The 17,933-nt window shown below is 44.1% G+C and overlaps 1 protein-coding gene across 1 annotated transcript in view; it reads left to right on the plus strand.

Moving 5' to 3' along the window:
- LOC124621927 (potassium/sodium hyperpolarization-activated cyclic nucleotide-gated channel 1-like) overlaps nucleotides 1–17,230 on the plus strand; it is a 47,141-nt gene extending 29,911 nt beyond the window's left edge. The window contains exon 2 of the mRNA XM_047147433.1: nucleotides 15,649–17,230. Coding sequence (XP_047003389.1) covers nucleotides 15,649–15,988 — 340 coding nt within the window. The 3' untranslated portion in view covers nucleotides 15,989–17,230. The remainder of the gene's footprint in view (nucleotides 1–15,648) is intronic.
- The last annotated feature ends 703 nt before the right edge of the window (nucleotides 17,231–17,933 follow it).

Genomic DNA, 17,933 nt, shown 5'->3' on the forward strand with positions numbered 1-17,933 from the left:
AAAGCCAAACTGAAACCAACTTTTATCATTCTCCCTCGTAGATAACACATCGCTACCTTTACATCTGCAATCTACGAATACTGCAAACCACTTCGAAGTGAACGGGAGATAGTACACCCCTTTGTATCACTTAATAGGGTATCTTTCCGTTCCATTAAAGTATCAAGCGCGGGAAGAAATACTGCTTACGCGTCTCCGTGAGAGATATAGTAAGTCTAATCTTGCAGGTAGACGCTGAATGGATGAACTATGGTTCTTGCCAGTTTATGGCTGGTTTGATGGTGCACGCCTATATTTCCTATTATGTGGCAACCTCTTCATCTCAGATTAGCACTTGCGCCCAACGCCTTCAGTTATTTGCTGTACACAATCTAACTTCTGTCTTCCCCTCAGTTTCTTCCATCTAGCCGGCCGCAGTGGCCGAGCGGTTCTAGGCGCTACAGTCTGGAACCGCGCGACCGATACGGTCGCAGGTTCGAATACTGCCTCGGGCATGGATGTGTGTGATGTCCTTAGGTTGGTTAGGTTTAAGTAGTTCTAAGTTCTAGGGGACTGATGACCTCAGACGTTAAGTCCTATAGTGCTCAGAGCCATTTTCTTCCATCTAGAGTTTCCTACAGAAGTTATTTCCTGATACCTTAACATGTTTCCTATCACCCTATCCTCCTACTCACTGTTTTTCTACACATTCTCTTCCTTTCCGACTCTGCAGAGATCTTTCTCTCACCTTACTTATTAGTCCACATAATTCTCAGCGTGTTTCTGTATCTCCAAGTTTCAAACGTTATTCTCTCTTTTACCGCATTAACATCTGAAAAATCCCGCAATAATCCATTTCGTCCTTTGTAACGGGAGGAACAGGAAGATTATTTTTCAGTATGCCGTCTACGCTGAGATCATTAAAGAAGGGCAAGCTCGGATTTGACGATGATGGCGTCTGGTATCAACCGGGGTATCACAGAAAACCTCAATGGATCGATGTGGATTTGAACCCGAATACCACCCAGGTGCTAACAACAGGGAAATGATTCGAGTATACTAAGGATACTTCAGGGGACTTAAGTAAGAAACGTTCCAAGACAAACAATGTTCCTTGCACATAGCTTTGTCAGGTAAATTTAAAAAATCAGTGGTTCAGATAGGCTCTAAAACTACTCTACTTCCTCCAGCTTATACATTGTGTTTCAGGAGGAACAGATATGTGCTGAGACATTACAGTATGGACCATTCTGAACGAAAAAATGACTGTGTTCTGTTATCAATTGCTTTCGAGATAAGCTGTTTGAAACAGCCAGGAATAGGTTTCGCAAGTTTGATGTCAACAAGCTGCCCTCCTATCCATTTTTAAAATACTACGTCGGTGATGATCTGTGACTGAAATAAAGAATTACTGATATAGCAGCTCTTGGAGATTTATAGCTGTCATTTCTGAAACACAGCTTTTCGTTGTCTTTCAGTCAGGCGCCTATTCGAAACAGCAGGTGCATGATTGACGAACAGCTAGTGCTGTTCCGTAGCCGTGGTCGGTAACGTACGTCTATGCTGTGGAGCTCGACTTGAAGGTAGCAGATACCACTCCTGATGGTGGAAAACCTGTTTTTGCTAGTATTTTGTCGGTGAGGAGAGGAGAGGTGATGGCGTGATGACAAGCCTGGTTGAATTCCAAACCTCTCAAAAGTGTCGTCTCATGAGAGAGAATAAGTGAGTGTTGATGGGTAGTGATCCGCCCGTAAGAAGGTGGAGAAGTTGCGCTCCGTGGTTGTTTCTGTTAGAAAGTAGTCGATTCAGCAATAGATAACATAGGACACAACTCTCACACAGCTGAGGAAAGCTGCCATTGTGCATAGATGAAAAAATCTCTTCCACGATGAATTTTCCAGTACTCGAATCTGGGACTTCTGCTTTTCGCAGGCAAGTGCTCTACCGACTGACCTATCCAAGCCCTCACAGCCTTATTTTCATCAGTATCTCTTCTTCTATCTTCTTAGGCTGTGGTTAAGCGATTTCTCCGCAATAGCCTATCCTTTCCTCAAGAAGTGTTAGACCCGCTAAGCATGGCGGAGAACTTCTGTGACGTTTGGAAAGCAGGCAGAAAGATAGTGGCGGAAGTACAGCTGTGAGGACGGGTCGTCGACAGTTGCGCTTGGATACCTCAGGTGGTGGAGCACTTGGCCACAAGGTGCGTAAGTCCCAGGTTTGAGTCCCGCTCTGGCACATATTCCGATCTGTGAGAGCGTATTCTTCTTCTTTCTTTTCCGTTGCGTTTATACGGAGGCGTACGGGGTCCGATTTATTTCAGGATCTGTCAAATTTTATTTTATCATCAAACTCTGTGGTCTGACCATCCTGACGCCACGGTCGTCAAGGCAACGTACACGAAAGGAGCCGTGTACGCCAATGTGTCTGTTAACGAAGCAAACCATGTTTTGTGTGCTATCATGCCTTAACTGTCTCCATATCGTATTCTGTGAGACGGAAGATGGGGATCAGCTCAGCCTTGGCCTAAAAGAGCATGTGTACCCGCCTAAAAACCGCACAGAGGAGGGCCAGTATATCAGTCCATGATCGTTAACCCACTGCGCAGATTAGAATAGTGTCTGGCACATCCCTCGATCTCGAAAGCTAGCGCACTGCGCGTTACGCTATACGAACAGGTTTTGTGAGAAAACACTGATGGACATTTATTATGTTTGGTCCCATGTTCTCTTCCCACGTTATTTTTCTCTTTTTAGATTTTCGTACGGCAGTCGATAAAAACGGAACCCTCTTTGTTATCCGTCCGTCTGTTAAGAAGCCTTTCTCGCAAGGGTAGATGCAGGTATCAAGTTGAAACGTATGTCAAGAACTAAAATCGACGGTTCCTTGGGTTCCTTGGTGATGTAAAAAAGTGAAACTTCTAAGTCAGTGCAACCAGAAGCTATGTCCATTTATGTCACACATTTTGATACTCGCAAACTCACTCCTCAAAACCTATAGCGTACTTCCCGCTGGCCTAGAATGATGAAATTTAGCAAGAGACAAAGTTTCACAGTACAAGTAAAGGAGAAAACAGAAAATTGTCAATTTGTAATTATACCACATAAAAAAGTATTTTTTGCAATTTTTCTCTTTCCTAAGACCCCTTCTTCTCAGCAATAGGCGAAGATACGAAGTTGAAATTTATGTCATATACTAAGCTCTACTGTCCCTTGGCGGCGAGATAAATTTAAGCTTCTAAGCCAATGCACTCAAAAGACTGGCATTTGTATCAAACATGAGGGCTGTTCGGAAAATAAGGCCCGATCGGTCGCGAAACGGAAACCACAGCGAAAATCGAAAATGTTTTATTTGCAACATTTAGCTGTACCTTTCAGCCACTTCTCTACATAGACGCTACTACGAATGAAAACTTTGCCGCAGCACTGCATCAACTTTCCAATACCATCATCATACTAGGCAGACCACTGTGCTTTCTGCCAATTCTCTACGCTGGTCTACAGTTAGTTGTCTGTGCCAAAATGTTGTCTTCATAGCCAGCGCCTCATATGAGCAAATGAAAATCAGCGGGAGCCAAGTCCCGGCGGTATAGTGGGTGATCAAACACTTCTCATCGAAAACGCTGCAGGAGCGTCCTCATTGTCCCTGCAGTGTGCGGCCGAGAATTGTCATGAAGAAGGAAGTGCATGACCGTTACATTGCGTGGGTTGCATGAAATCAGGTGAAATCCCTCACTGGCACTCATTTTTGTGGACAGACGCTATTTTCCAGGCATCTTTACGTGCTCACAGTGCTCTCAGAACTTGAAAGAGCGGCGTGATGCGATCGAGGGGCATGCTAGAGACACTGCCCAACGCATCTATGCAAAGCTTCAGTGGATTTTCACTGTAGTTTCCATTTCGCGACCGATCGGACCTTACTTTCCGAATAGACGTCGTATTTTGATACTCGCAAACCCACTTTTCAGAATCTATAGATGAACTATCTGTATACATAATAAAGTTTTTACGGAACAAACAGAACGCCAGTCTTACTCGCACTTGTCTGTTTTCCATTTTTTTATTTTAATTTTATTTTTTCATTAAGCGTATCTTTTTGAGGCTCCAGTCTTTGCAACTCAGAAAATGCGAAGAACGGCAAGACGAATCGCGTTCCTTGAATGCCTGATGCCTCTCCACAGTTGCTGCTTGTTTTGCAGAGTCTGCTGAGTCCACCGCAGAGATCGCGAGGTAACAGTAGAAGTTGTGGCGGCACCTGTGCTCTCGGCGTCGCCAAGAGGCGGGGAACAAGTGTGGCGGTGGCGGAGTGTGCCGCGCCACGCCGCGTCCCCTGGGAGGTGAATAATTCACGGCGACCACTATGGGCGAGCTTTGTGCGCGCCGGCCGGGGCTGCATTATTCAGGCGCGGGCGCGCGCGCACCGGCGACGCCGCACTGTCCCGCGACGCGACAGCGCAGATTGCGCCCAAAGGAGGGCGCCTGCATAGCGCCGGGACCAAACCTCGTTGTGAGTTTGGGTCCCGGCCGACTCCCTAGTGCCGTGTAGCGCAGCCATAGGGGCTTCCCGGTCAAGCAAAGTGCTGCCTGATAACCTCAGACCGGCGGAAGCTCCGCGTCTTGGCGGATCGTCGCCAAACTGCTTTCGTATACACAGATATAGCCCCTCTCGGACTTTCATAGCAATGAACGATGTGATCTTCAGTTCGAAGACTGATTTGATGCAGCTCTCCACACAAGCCTATCAAGCCTCTACCTTTCTCCAAAGCTATTGGGACCTACATCCAATTGCGTACTGTACTGCGTACTGTAGTCAAGCCTTGATCTCCCTCTAAAATTTTACTTACCAAACTTCCCTCCGCTACCAAACTGACGATCCCTTGATGCCTCAGGGTCTGTCCTATCAGTCGATCACATCTTTTAGTGAAGTTGTGCCATAAATTTCTTTTCTCCCCAGTTCCATTTAGTGCTCTACATCAGTTATCCGATCTATCTACATAATCTTTAGCTATTTTCTTTGGCGCTAATGGAGGGAAGTGTGTGAGAGTTTTCCGAGGGGTGGGGGGGGGGGGATAAAATTGTAGAGGATCGCAAGATTTGACTCAGTAAGGACGTGCAAATTTTAACTATAGCTGACATATTCGTCGCAAGACAATTGAGCAAATCCATTGAAATTTAAAAATTTCAGCTTCACATAGATGTAGGTTGCAGTAGTTATAAAAGATGATGAGTCTTGCACATGATAAACTGGCTTGGAGCGCTGCACCAAATCAGTCGTCGGAATGAGACCACTAAATAGCAACTTAGCGGCAGGTGTGACTAATTTTCTTTACGCTGAAAACGTAGCCGAAAGTATAACACATAAGTCGAACAAATCAGGTGGCATCATTCTAAGACATAGATCTCCACTTTCATACGCTACATTCAAGTGAGCAACGATTACTTTCTCATGCAAATCTTCGTCGGATGCTGACTTGGTTTACAAAATTGGAGGCATACTTTGAATTAATTTCAAATTGAGGAGAGACTACGCGAACCCCTGATTGGCTGCGAGGACGAATCGATGTGCTAGAAGATTCAAAAAGAGCGGCGCGTTTTAGTAAGCACAAGAGCGTCACGGAAACGTCCATCAAATTTCTAAGCCAGACGCTGCAAGAGAGCTGTTGTATATCACGTACCGGCTACTGTCATGGGTTCCAAGAGTCAAGGAGTACTACTTCCGTTATGGTACCTCGTGGGAAAATAAGGAAAACAATAAAATCTCAAAAATTAAAATTCATATGAAGTCATTTTTTTTCTTCTTTTTTTTGGGGGGGGGGGGGGGGTCATCAAGACTGGTTTGATTGGTTTGATGTGATACACAACGAATTACTCTCTTGTGCCAACCTCTTTATCTCAGAGCAGCAGATGCAACCTACGCTCTCAATTATTTGCTGGATGTATTACAGTCTCTGTCTTAATCTACAGTTTTTATCCTCTATCAAAATGCTTCAAATGACTCTGAGCACTATGGGACTTAACATCTGTGGTCATCAGTCCCCTAGAACTTAGAACTACTTAAACCTAACCTACCTAAGGACATCACACACATCCATGCCCGAGGCAGGATTCGAACCTGCGACCGTAGCGGTCACGCGGTTCCAGACTGAAGCGCCTAGAACCGCACGGGCACACCGGCCGGCTATCCTCTATAGCTCCCTCTAGTACCATGGAAGTTATTCCCTGATGTCTTAACAGATGTCCTGTCATTCGTCCCTTCTTCTTGTCACTGTTTTCCATATATTCCTTTCCTCTCCGAGTCTACGCAGAACTTCATCATTCTTTACCTTATCAGTCCACCTAATTTTCAACATTTTTGTGTGCTTCGATTATCTCCTGTTTCGATTTTCCACAGTCCATGTTTCACTGCCACACAATACTGTGCTCCAAATATACATTCTCAGAAATTTATTCCTTAAATTGAGGCCTGTATTTGATACTAGCAGACACATATCGGCAGGAACGCCCTCTTAACCGGGCGCCAGTCCGCTTTTTATGTCCTCCTTGTTCCGCCCGTCACGGGTTATTTTACTGCCTAGGTAGCAGAATTCCTTAACTTCGTTTACTTCCTGACCATCAATTCTAATGTTATGTTTCTCGTTGTTATCATTTCTGCTACTTCTCACTACTTTCGTGTTTCTTCGATTTACTCTCAATCCGTATTATGTACTCAGTAGACTGTTCATTCCATTCAACACATCTTGTAATTCTTCACTTCCATTGAGAATAGCTATGTCATCAGTGAATCTTATCATTGATATCCTTTAACCTTGAATTTTAACTCCACTCTTGAACCTTTCTTTTATATCCATCATTGGTTCTTCGATGTATAGACTGAACACTAGAGGCGAAGGCTACAGCCCTGATTTGCTCCCTTTTTAACCCGGCCACTTCGTACTTGTTCTTCCTCTCTTATTATTCCCTCTTGGCTCTTGTACATGTTCGAATCCTGCCTCGGGCATGGATGTTTGTGATGTCCTTAGGTTAGTTAGGTTTAGCTAGTTCTAAGTTCTAGGGGACTAATGACCTCAGCAGTTGAGTCCCATAGTGCTCAGAGCCATTTGAACCATTTTTCCCTCGTGATTTCAAACCTCTTGTTCCATTTGACGCTGTCGAACGCTTTTGCCAGTCGACAAATCCTATGAACATGTATTGATTTTTCTTTCGTCTTGCTTCCATTATTCACCGTGACGTTAGAATTGCCACTCTGGCGCCTTTACCTTTTTCTTAAGCCACGCTGATCGTCATCTAACACATTCTCAATTTCGTTTTCCATTCTTCTGTACATTATTCTTGTCAGCAACTTGGATGGATGAACTTTAAGCTTATTGTGCTGTAATTCTCGCAACTGTCAGCTCTTGCAGTCTGCGGAATTGTGTGGAAGTTATTTTTCCGAAAGACGGATGGTATATCGCCAGATTCGTACAGTCTACACACCAGAGTGAATAACCGTAGATGCCATCTTGATATAGTTAAGGCTAACCGGCTAATGACCTCCTTCAGTGCGGATGCACACGATTTGCCTGAACACTTACGGGGCTTGGTAGACTGTCTACCACTAGTAATGGGTACAATGGCAGGGGCACTACGAATGTAGTGTGTGGACTATAAGTTGAGAATGTGGGTCTCACGGGGAGCGTGCGAGGGATAAATCCCTGCAGTCGCTCTGTCCTCTGTGCCCTCGGTGGCTCTGGTGGATAGAGCGTCTGCCATGTAAGTAGGAGATCCCGGCTTCGAGTCCCGGTCGGGGCACACATTTTCAACTGTACCCGTTCATGTATATCAACGCCCGTCAGCAGCTAATGGTATTAATTTAACTGTAATTTCATAGTTATTTATTTGTTTTGGCGTCATCTTAGTTGGGAGTCTTGACTTCCAGTCAGTGGACCACCAAGACGAACGCTACAGCCAGAAGGACACAAGTCTACACAAAACAAAATTACTGCCTATTGTCTTTTTCTAGAGGTTAAAATAGCAAAGAGCCCAAGACTTCCTTGCACCAAACTACTGACTGCTGGCCTATTCCCCAGCCAGTCAGTTTCCAGAAGCTTTATAAATAGTCACTAGTCTCTTGTCTCGCCTAAAGCATAATCCAAAGATATTAAAATCCGTCTCTCAAGAAGTATCTCTTAACTTAGAAAGGGCCCGAGCATGAAATAAGCCACAATTGTGTTTACCTCTTTTTTATACTGTAGGCTTTACTGACGAGCTGCTGGTATTATTTTACTGCCTTTTCGTACCCACATGTACGTTACTTCCGCCTTGGTGCATTGTATGTATGATAAGGTCCGTTTACTCGAGCCTGCTGGTCTGTGGAGGAAAGCTGACTTTAAGAGCAACCAGTGGAAACGAAGTACTTGAGGAGGGAGGTGTGCAGTACCAGCAGACAGCTGCTGTAGAGTGTGCCAGCAAGAGGCAGCGTCGTATATCAGCAGTAGGCTAAGATCTGGCCCGCAAACGCCCCGCGCTGTCTGCTTTAAGTCGAGTGGTCGTAAAACACCGATCTTCCAGTTTCTGTAACAAATGCCTCCTTGGCAAATGGACATGTGCATGAGTAATGGAAGGCAGCTTGAGGGTTCCCCACCACCAGAAGAGAACAGGAGACCAGTTTATACTTTCCGGTGTTTAGAATGTTTACAACGTTTTCACATTATGGGAGCAGAAGACGGAACTTACCAAAGGTTATTTCTTTACCTGTCTTCCTCTTGTCATTAACTACTCCTAATCTGTTTAATTCTGAAACGATTATTGCCATTCCCTGAAAAGATGGAAGTCAAATTTAGAGAAACTTAACATTGCTTTGTGTTTTTGGTTATGTATTTGGGAATCACATCCCAAATATTTTCTATTAGAGTGCAAACGTCGATTGTCTCTGCTACTAGCAAGCGCCATAATGAGTCGTCAAGAGGTAGAATCTTAGAATTATTCAGAAAAAGACAAGTCAAGTGAATGATCAGCAAAGGAAAAAAATATTCGTAGCTTAGAATGCAATAATTGCACATTACTTATAACAATTTCCAGATTTAATTGTCGATGTTCTGAATACCACCATTTCTGAATAGGCAGAGTCTTCCAACACACGCTCGCCAAAGCAACTAAGGCGTTCATTCAACATAAGTCTGTACCGTATCACACGTTGTGGGCGAAACGCAGGAGGAGAGAGAGGGGGAGGAGAGGCAGATAGAGATTTGTTGCCAATCGGCTCACCATGATCTCTACAGCCGCACAGATTGCTGACGGAGACGGGAGACAAGGCATTAAGCGTATCCCGTGCTTCCATGGCAAAGCGAACGCAGGCGATCTGTAAGGATGGCGGGCAATGGCATACTTGTAACTGTGCTCCAGCAACATTCGAGATGGGGGAGTCATGGTTCATCATTGCTGTCCAATAGAAGCGTCTGCGATTCTGTACTGACATCTCATTTTGTGAGCATCCACTGCCGGAATCATGACTTGCCTGGTTCTCTTGCGTTCTTTTCCTCCGATTGCACATTACAGTGACGGACTCGTATCAATACACCATGCACAGGCTACGATCAGATGACGGGGCAAACCACAGTGAAGAAAGACGACCATTCGCTCCGAGTAAACGCCGCAACTTGGTCATATGGCACCAGCGCTGGTTGCGCTCATCGATCTTCCAAGCACCGATCTCTCATGCTCGTACACTACTATTCACACAGTCGTCTAACGTGGTTGATCACCGGTCGTTACCCAACACAAATAAGCACTATCATTCTCTAAAGCTAATTACATCTATATTTCATAACTCAGTTTCAATATTTTACATGTTTCCTGACACACTCTGAAATTCTGAAGCTATTGGGGATAAAATACTGGAGCGGAAGGTTGCCTACAACTACTACAGAAACCAGACTGCCTTTACAAGAGTCGAACAACGTGAAAAGAAGGCAGTAATTGAGAAGGGAATGTGATAGGGTTGTAGCCTATCCAGTTTGTTATTCAGTCCGTAGACTGAACAGTTAGTAAAGGAAACCAAAGTGCGATCTGCAATGGGAATTAAAATTCAGAAAGAATGAGTACAAAATTTGAGATTTGTCGGAAAAATTACAATTTCCTTAATGCTGGTAAAGGAATTGTAAGACCAATAAAAGAAATTAAATCAAATAATACTGAGAGAATTAGACTAGGGAATGAGTTACTAAAAGTAGCAGCCGAGCTGTTCGTACTGGCAGCAAAAAATTGACATGACAGAAGTAGGGCGAATATGAAATGCAGATAGGTAACAGCAAGGAAAGCTGTTATGAAAGAGGAAAAAAAGATATGTTCACCACAAATTTGACTGCTAGGAAGTATTTCCTGGAAGTATTTAACTGAATCGGATAAACAAGTGCTGTATGCAAACTTTATTAAAATAAGGGATAGGTTGATAGGAAACATCCTGAGACATCAAGGAATACTTCAGTTGCGTGTCAGGTTCATTAGCTACATAGACATGAAACTACTTTCACGGGGTAGAATACTGTGCAGAGCTGCATTAAGACAGCCATCGGACTGAAGAACACAACGACATTTGTGTGCGTTTTGAATGATGTAGCATCTCTGACAAACGGTAACGTGTTACATTTATCGTGTGCCTTGCTTGTCTGGCATTGAACGACAACAAGGGGAGTGCGGGGTGTTGCGCCGCAGCGGTGGCTCGGCTGTAGGCAGCTGAGGGGCAGGCGGGCACTGTGCCCCCGGTAATCCGCCCCCGCCCGCGCTTGTCCCGTGTCCCCCAAGGCCGCGCATCTCGCCCGGAATCTCTTTGTGAGGCCGCGATGACCTGACGTCACGCCATTGTGCTGACCCATTGTGCGGCGGATCATTGTGTCGTGTCCCTCCACTTACTCGGGCCCGCCGCGCCAGACACATCTGTCGGCCGCGTCGTAGGAATGCCCGCAGCTGCACCGGCCTACTGTCTCTCTGATTTCGTCGTCCTCGCGCGGCTTCATCCCAGGTAAGGCGCATCAGTTTTCACTTTTGTCGCCACCCCCACATTTTGCGCTGTGTAGCCGGTTTTATGATCGCGGGACAACGCAGCATTCCGGATGTGTTCGCATCTCGTTCACATTATGCCAATGCTGAGTACTTCCTTTGATGTGATCGTCAGTAAACTGACAGGCTTCACGTAATATAAACTTCTTTTGTATGCCTCGGACGATTATAGTGTCTAACACGTTCGCATTCCGAATGAATTTGAGAAACAATTCAATATAACTTGATTAATAACAACTGGCACTTCACCATTTCTAAACAGCTCATTACAGATGTTTCAAAATCTACTTCAGGTCTTAATATCATGATTTTCATTACGCTGGATTACACAACCAATAAGAATTCGTTCAATTTAAAACGGTTATTCCACCGATACTGCAAACTCTTTTTCCCAAAATTAAAGTTCATTGCCATTCACTTCAGCCCTGTCTTGGCTTTTAAGCCTGTGGCAAGTGACACTAGCTTACATACGCCTCAATAAATTTCTGCACTGACCACTTTTCTAATTTAGCATACCTATGCGTAATGTACATTAGCGAACACGTGTATTAGGAGGCAATTTGTGTACTGACAGTCTACAACTTCATGGCGTGCATTATGAACAAACTGACATTCTTATACGATTGACAGTTTTTTTAGACTGTCGATGTAAAAATGTCCTCCTGACGGACATGTCCCCTAGTGTCCTTGTGCTAAATTGTCAGTTGGCGCATACACACGCTAAGTTTTAAGAAAAAAGCTTGTCAGAGTAGATTTGTTGCTGACGACAGCTTAAAAGCCGAAATAGAGAATGCCAATAAATTTTTATTTTGATAAAAAGTTTGCAGCGCTGGTCGAGCAATGCTTTTAACCTTCACAAAACTTAGTGTTACGCTCACATAAATTAATCTTATAACTTTCTCATTACTTTCTTGTGGCAAATGTCACACGAATGTGAACCAGAAATTTTCTGTTGTGAGATCCAAGCACCATCTCCTCGTTCGTTATCTTGCTTGCCTGACCTTTATGACAATAATTCACTTGGAAATTTTTACCACCCACCTAGCCTCCATTTTCACCTTCTTATTCTTCTTAATAAATCTAGACACTGTGTTTACACCATCAAGTGTTCAGGCAATTCTTTCTACCAACGACTTTTTCTTCTTTTTAATTTTGTGATTCAGTTCAGTCATTCTTAGTGGACCACTGCGTTGTTTTGTGTTATCTTTCAGTTTCCTTGTTGACGTAATTGTAATTTATGTCTTTCTTTTATCAAATACTTTAAACGTTTCCCGCTTTTTGAAAAGATTAATCCAGAGTCTTGGATTAGAGTATAGCTTATTTCGCATTCCATTTTCACTGCCTTTCTAGAGACAGCTACAGTATTGTAACTAATGCTTTTCTTTCAACTGCGCTTGTTTCTTACTACCACATAAATTTAATATTTGTCTTTTTAATTGCTTACATACGCGTATCCCCTACAGTTCATTTTGACTAAATTTACTGAAAAGCTATACTTGCATAATCACATTTTCCTCAATAAACTTATTACTTGCGTTTATGTTATTGGTAATTGACATACTGGCGTAGAAAAGGAACATTGGCCAAGAAAAAATGCGCCACAGAAAAGACGTCACGAAAACTGCCTCTCTTCCCCACATAACAGTCTGTTTACGGAATGGAAAGCGATGTAAGTAATCCCACAGTACACCGCGAAATCATCAAAAGCAGAAGAGGATAAAGGAAATTTTTTATTGGCTTCATGGAAACAATTTCCTGGGCGATTTAACAGCGTCTATATCTGTTTTGACGAAATGATGACGGTACAGCAATCCAGACGCTTGAAATAGTAGTACAGGTTTATTCACAAATGCCTCTGCGTTTGCCCGCCGGAGTGGCCGAGCGGTTCTAGGCGCTACAGTCTGGAACCGCGCGACCACTAAGGTCGCGGGTTCGAATCCTGCCTCGGGCATGGATGTGTGTGATGTCCTTAGGTTAGTTACGTTTAAGTAGTTCTAAGTTCTAGGGGACTGATGACCTCAGATGTTAAGCCCCTTAGTGCTCAGAGCCATTTAAACCATTTTGAACCTCTGCGTTTCAGAGAACGATAGCACGAGAACTACAAACGTACAGAAAAATGGCACATAACAGTGGCATTCTCTCTGTATTGTGCCATTGAATGCCTGCAGATAGGCAACCAAGTGAACCGGTTTCCGAAGCAGGCTGCGTATATGCCGGCCGGTGTGACCGAGCGGTTCTAGGCGCTTCAGTCCGGAACCGCACGACCGCTACGGTCGCAGGTTCGAATCCTGCCTCGGGCATGGATGTGTGTGATGTCCTTAGGTTAGTTGGGTTTAAGTAGTTGTAAGTTCTAAGGGACTGATGACCTCAGATGTTAAGTCCCATAGTGCTCAGAGCCATTTGAGCTGCTTAACGCTCCTTGCTGGGCGATTCGTGTCAGTAACTTCAATAAATTCGGCACACGCATTGACAGTTGCTGCGTCACAAACGGTGCCTATATTGAGCACCTAAAACATTAGTTAAGAAATTTTACAGATGCCCTGTCCACTGATATGGGTCTGTTTTCTGTATGTAGTTCTGAACTATCGTGTATTTATAATAGCTTCGAATATACCGTTCGGTACCTTGGTCGTGAAGAGTGTGACAAAGGAGTTTACCATTCTTGCCGCATTCTGGCTAGCATTCAGCTTCCCTTCAAAAATTACTAAATCAGTCGTGTTGTCATATTAAATAGCTCCCCACACCATGATTCCTGAAGCCAGAGGGGTATGGCTCTCGAGAATCGCTGATCCCATGACATTTCAGCAGGTTGTCTACGCACACGTTGACGGCGATCTGACAGCCCCATACAGAAGCGAGACTCATCGCTGAATATCATAGAATGTCACCCAGTGTCCCAGTTGACTGGCATTGCACCATGCAAGTCTCTAGTGGCGCGGCGTCAGCGGTAAAAGACGCTCTCGAGATTTCAACCTAGCTCCCAGTAACCTGTTCCTGACGGATCGTAGTGGTACTTTGCCTGCAACCTCTGCCAGGATTTCGGGCATTGTCATCCGTCCGCCAGTCCAACAATCCAACGATTTTATGCTTTAGTGTTTCTGTAAGGACCTGTACCTACTGTTCTTGTCACACTATTGTCCTAAGGCCATACCGTAACCCCTCTATCTGCAATCATGGTGGCGGCCGGAGTGGCCGTGGGGTTCTGGGCGCTACAGTCTGGAGCCGAGCGACCGCTACGGTCGCAGGTTCGAATCCTGCCTTGGGCATGGATGTGTGTGATGTCCTTAGGTTAGTTAGGTTTAATTAGTTCTAAGTTCTAGGCAACTGATGACATCAGAAGTTAAGTCGCATAGTGCTCAGAGCCTTTTTTTTTTTTTTTTTTTTTTTTCAATCATTGAGCTACTGCCATCTGTCCGTGCGATAAGTAGGTGTGATGTTTGCATGTTCCTGACGTCAATGACTCGACCTACCTCAAAGTCAGAAAGAAAGCGATGATCTGCGCGTGCCTATTCTCTGTGCATACTGAAATGTTCCAGCAGATATTAGGTACTCACATCTTTTTCATTTGTAGTAGTGTGTTTTTTCTGTACTGAAAACACCGCAAATAAGCTCTCACACGAATGAAATTTTAATCAACATATCCAAAAGATGTTGTTAAACTGTTTCGTCAAAGCGTTCATATTTTTAGCATTTTCCATTTCTGTCAGTGTGGGTTAGGGTCTTACTTGTAAACCTCCCACCCTCGATTCTCTCAAGAATCGAACTTCCGTGCATAAAACAGTTTCGAGCGTCTGATAACTTTACAGAAGAGTTAATGTTTTGAATATTTGACATACAGTGTGTAAGCGATAAAAAGTTTAAAAAAGGTTTGAAATTATGTGTAAAGTTTTTGCAAGTCGCAAAGTGATCGCTTTCTCATACAATGGATGAACATAATCTGGGTAATTTGCGCGTCGTGAGTTACAGTGCCTCACGACACATACACAATTTCTAACCGTAATACTTATCTTTCTGTGTTAACAATTTTACATGAGATTATGACAGCATTTAAAGTTTTGAAACTCGGGCAATAATTATACTGTATGCGAAAAACAGAAAATTACATTTTTGTTGGTCCTGGAAGCCTTTACACAGGCAATATGCAACTGGGATTGTATTAGGGACGTTGAAATGTATACGAGACAAATGGAGAAAAAAGTAAGTAAACTGTTTATTATTTCATAAGTAATCGCCATAACTATTAATCGCGCTGTGAGACAAGGCGGTCAATGCCCTCATGGAAAAATATTTGCAGATTTCTGTGGAACCATGATCGCACCAGGCGTGCACCTCTTCGTCCGATGCAAATTCGAGGCCACGGATGTCTTTCATGAGGAAAGATCGGGACTGTATGGAGGATGAGTAAGGGCTTTCCAGCGAAACTTCCGCTGCGTAGTCGAAGCAGCCTTGGCAACATGTCTACAGCATTTTGAAATAATAAACAGTTTACTTACTACTTTTCCATCTGTTTCGTTTTCATTTGACTACCGCTTATACCAAGAAGCATGAACCGGGTTGGCCGTTTAGTGATACAGGTAACTACTGTGTTGGGTGCAGACGTACAGAGACGAGTGACAGCAATGTATGTGTGTCGTTGCAGCAACGAGCTGTCGGGCGACTGCAGCGGTGGCGGGGGCGGGTGTCTGCCAGTGGGGGTGCTGGAGGGCGCGGCGGCGCTGACGCAGGCGCTGGCCGGCGAGACGTTTCTCGAGAAGGAGCGCCGCCTCTCCGAGATGATCATGCAGCTGCAGATGGTGCGCCAGCAGCTGCTCACCCAGCAGCACCACCAGCACCAGCAGCAGCAGCAACAACAACAACAACAGCAACAACAAGAAGAGCAGCACAAGGTAAGTCCGGCCACCGCCTGTTCTACATTAACACCACGTACAGCGATAAAATTCGAGTGTCACACAACTCGATGCTCGCATATCAGTCGCTAGCAGAGTAAACTTCAGCTTCTCTAGCATTTAGAAAAGATGAGTAAATTTACTATCATGTCCGGAGGACCACCTGTTGCTGGCTGGCCGCTGTATCAACTTCTAATCTACAACAACGTTTGGGTGTGGTGTGGAAGGACATTGCTTCTGGGCACCGATTTCCCATTTGTTGTCAACTCTCGACACTGTGGCCGCTATTTCTCATTCCAGTAGAGCTGATGCAAAGTAAGCTGGCACATGCGAGGAAAGGAATTTTTCTGTGAGTGCTGGGCGAATCCACCTTGTCGTTCCTAAGGAGTCACCGCTTCACTTGCCTGTCGCCTGCGAACCTGTGTTCTCGTGGCTGTCTCTTCGCAACACGGCATGGCACCGCAGTCCTTACGCACAATAGACGCATGGAAAGATCTTCACAATCGGGCAAATGTGGTTATATGCCGTGCAGTTAAATTTATATCGGAAGAGACAAATGAGAAAGGAAAAATCTCGTTGAAAACTGTGTTTGTGAGGATTGTAGACATGGCTAGCTAATCGAACAATAAAAAGGAGGGGGGATGAGGAAAGCAGCTGCAAGTAGTGCCCAAGGCTTCACTACTCTTCCAAAGACGTCGAATATGGAGAAGGAAATCTTATTTTTAGGAAACACCGACGAACAGATTCCAAGAGAGTAAAATGTAATTTCCACATGACCCCAGTTTACATTTTGAATATCGTTGTAAGCGACGTTCCCTGCTACATTTATTACCCCTTTTTGGTTCTACAAGATTTACTTTTGGCAGTGCGTGGTCGATTCCTTTCACTTTGGTTTATCCTTTATTATGAGAATTTCTTTTCAGCGCGCTAGTGAGAAACAGCTGACTGCGAATGCCTATATTTGTCGAATTATAGCTCGAACTATAATAACCTGTTAAAACTATCGTTTCACACTTGCTAGCTGTAGCTTGTAAGTTACGTGAGATGTGTGTTTCTGATAGGCCTCAGCTGTCGAACTGCACTTCCTCCGCCACGTCGTGGGACGTTGTTTAATCTGACAACACGAGTGATTTAATAAGTACTGAAGGGAAGCTGAATGCTGGCCAGTAAGCGGCAAGAATGGGAAACTCTTTTGTTACATCCTTCATGACCAAAGTACCAACTGGTCTATTCGAAGACTACTATAAATACATGATAGTTCATAAGTACATGTAGAAAACAGGCACATATAAGTGGATGAAACAACTGCTGAATTTCTTAATTCATGTTACAGATGCTCAGTATTAGAACCGTCTGCGCAGATACGGGCTAACTGATTTCGCTCTTTTTTTTTTTTTTTTTTAATCCACAAATGCCTCAAAACGGTGAGAGCATCCCATTCCAGTCCTCAAGCTACTGAAGAATCCCTTGGAAGTGCCGGGACTTGAACCCACTTTCTCTGCATGGTAGTCATATGCTAACACTTAAGGGCGGCGGCCGGTAATGAAAAGAAAAATAAAGTTAGATTTTCTGGTGTGGGCTTTTTCTGCAGTAATTAGAAAGGCTGATTTATTTATGTGTGTCATAATGGATAATGGTGAAAGGAATCAAAAACTTCTGTATTATTTTTCACGAGACCACTGTTAACGACCTCGCCGGTATTATACTGCAGTTCGCAAACAAGTCAGAATCACATTGTGGTCCATCATCAATAATACACGTAAAGTTACAGTCGTGCAGAAACTCAGAGGAGGCAACATCAACCGTTCGAGAAAAAAGAAGAAGAGAAATTCTTGTCTGCCAATAGTCCGTACGTTCTACTGGCAACGTTTCCCAACACATCGGAAAGTTCCTGAATTATTATTCTATTTTCTAGACGAGATTCACTTTAATGTGAAAGCCATTTTCAGTGCATTTTTCTGGAATCCTATATTGCGGTTTTACATACATTACGGATAGATTCAACGCAGTTCACGGCCTCGATTTTTACGTAAATAAA

Source organism: Schistocerca americana, chromosome 7, assembly GCF_021461395.2.
Source record: "Schistocerca americana isolate TAMUIC-IGC-003095 chromosome 7, iqSchAmer2.1, whole genome shotgun sequence".
Classification (NCBI taxonomy): Eukaryota; Metazoa; Arthropoda; class Insecta; order Orthoptera; family Acrididae; genus Schistocerca; species Schistocerca americana.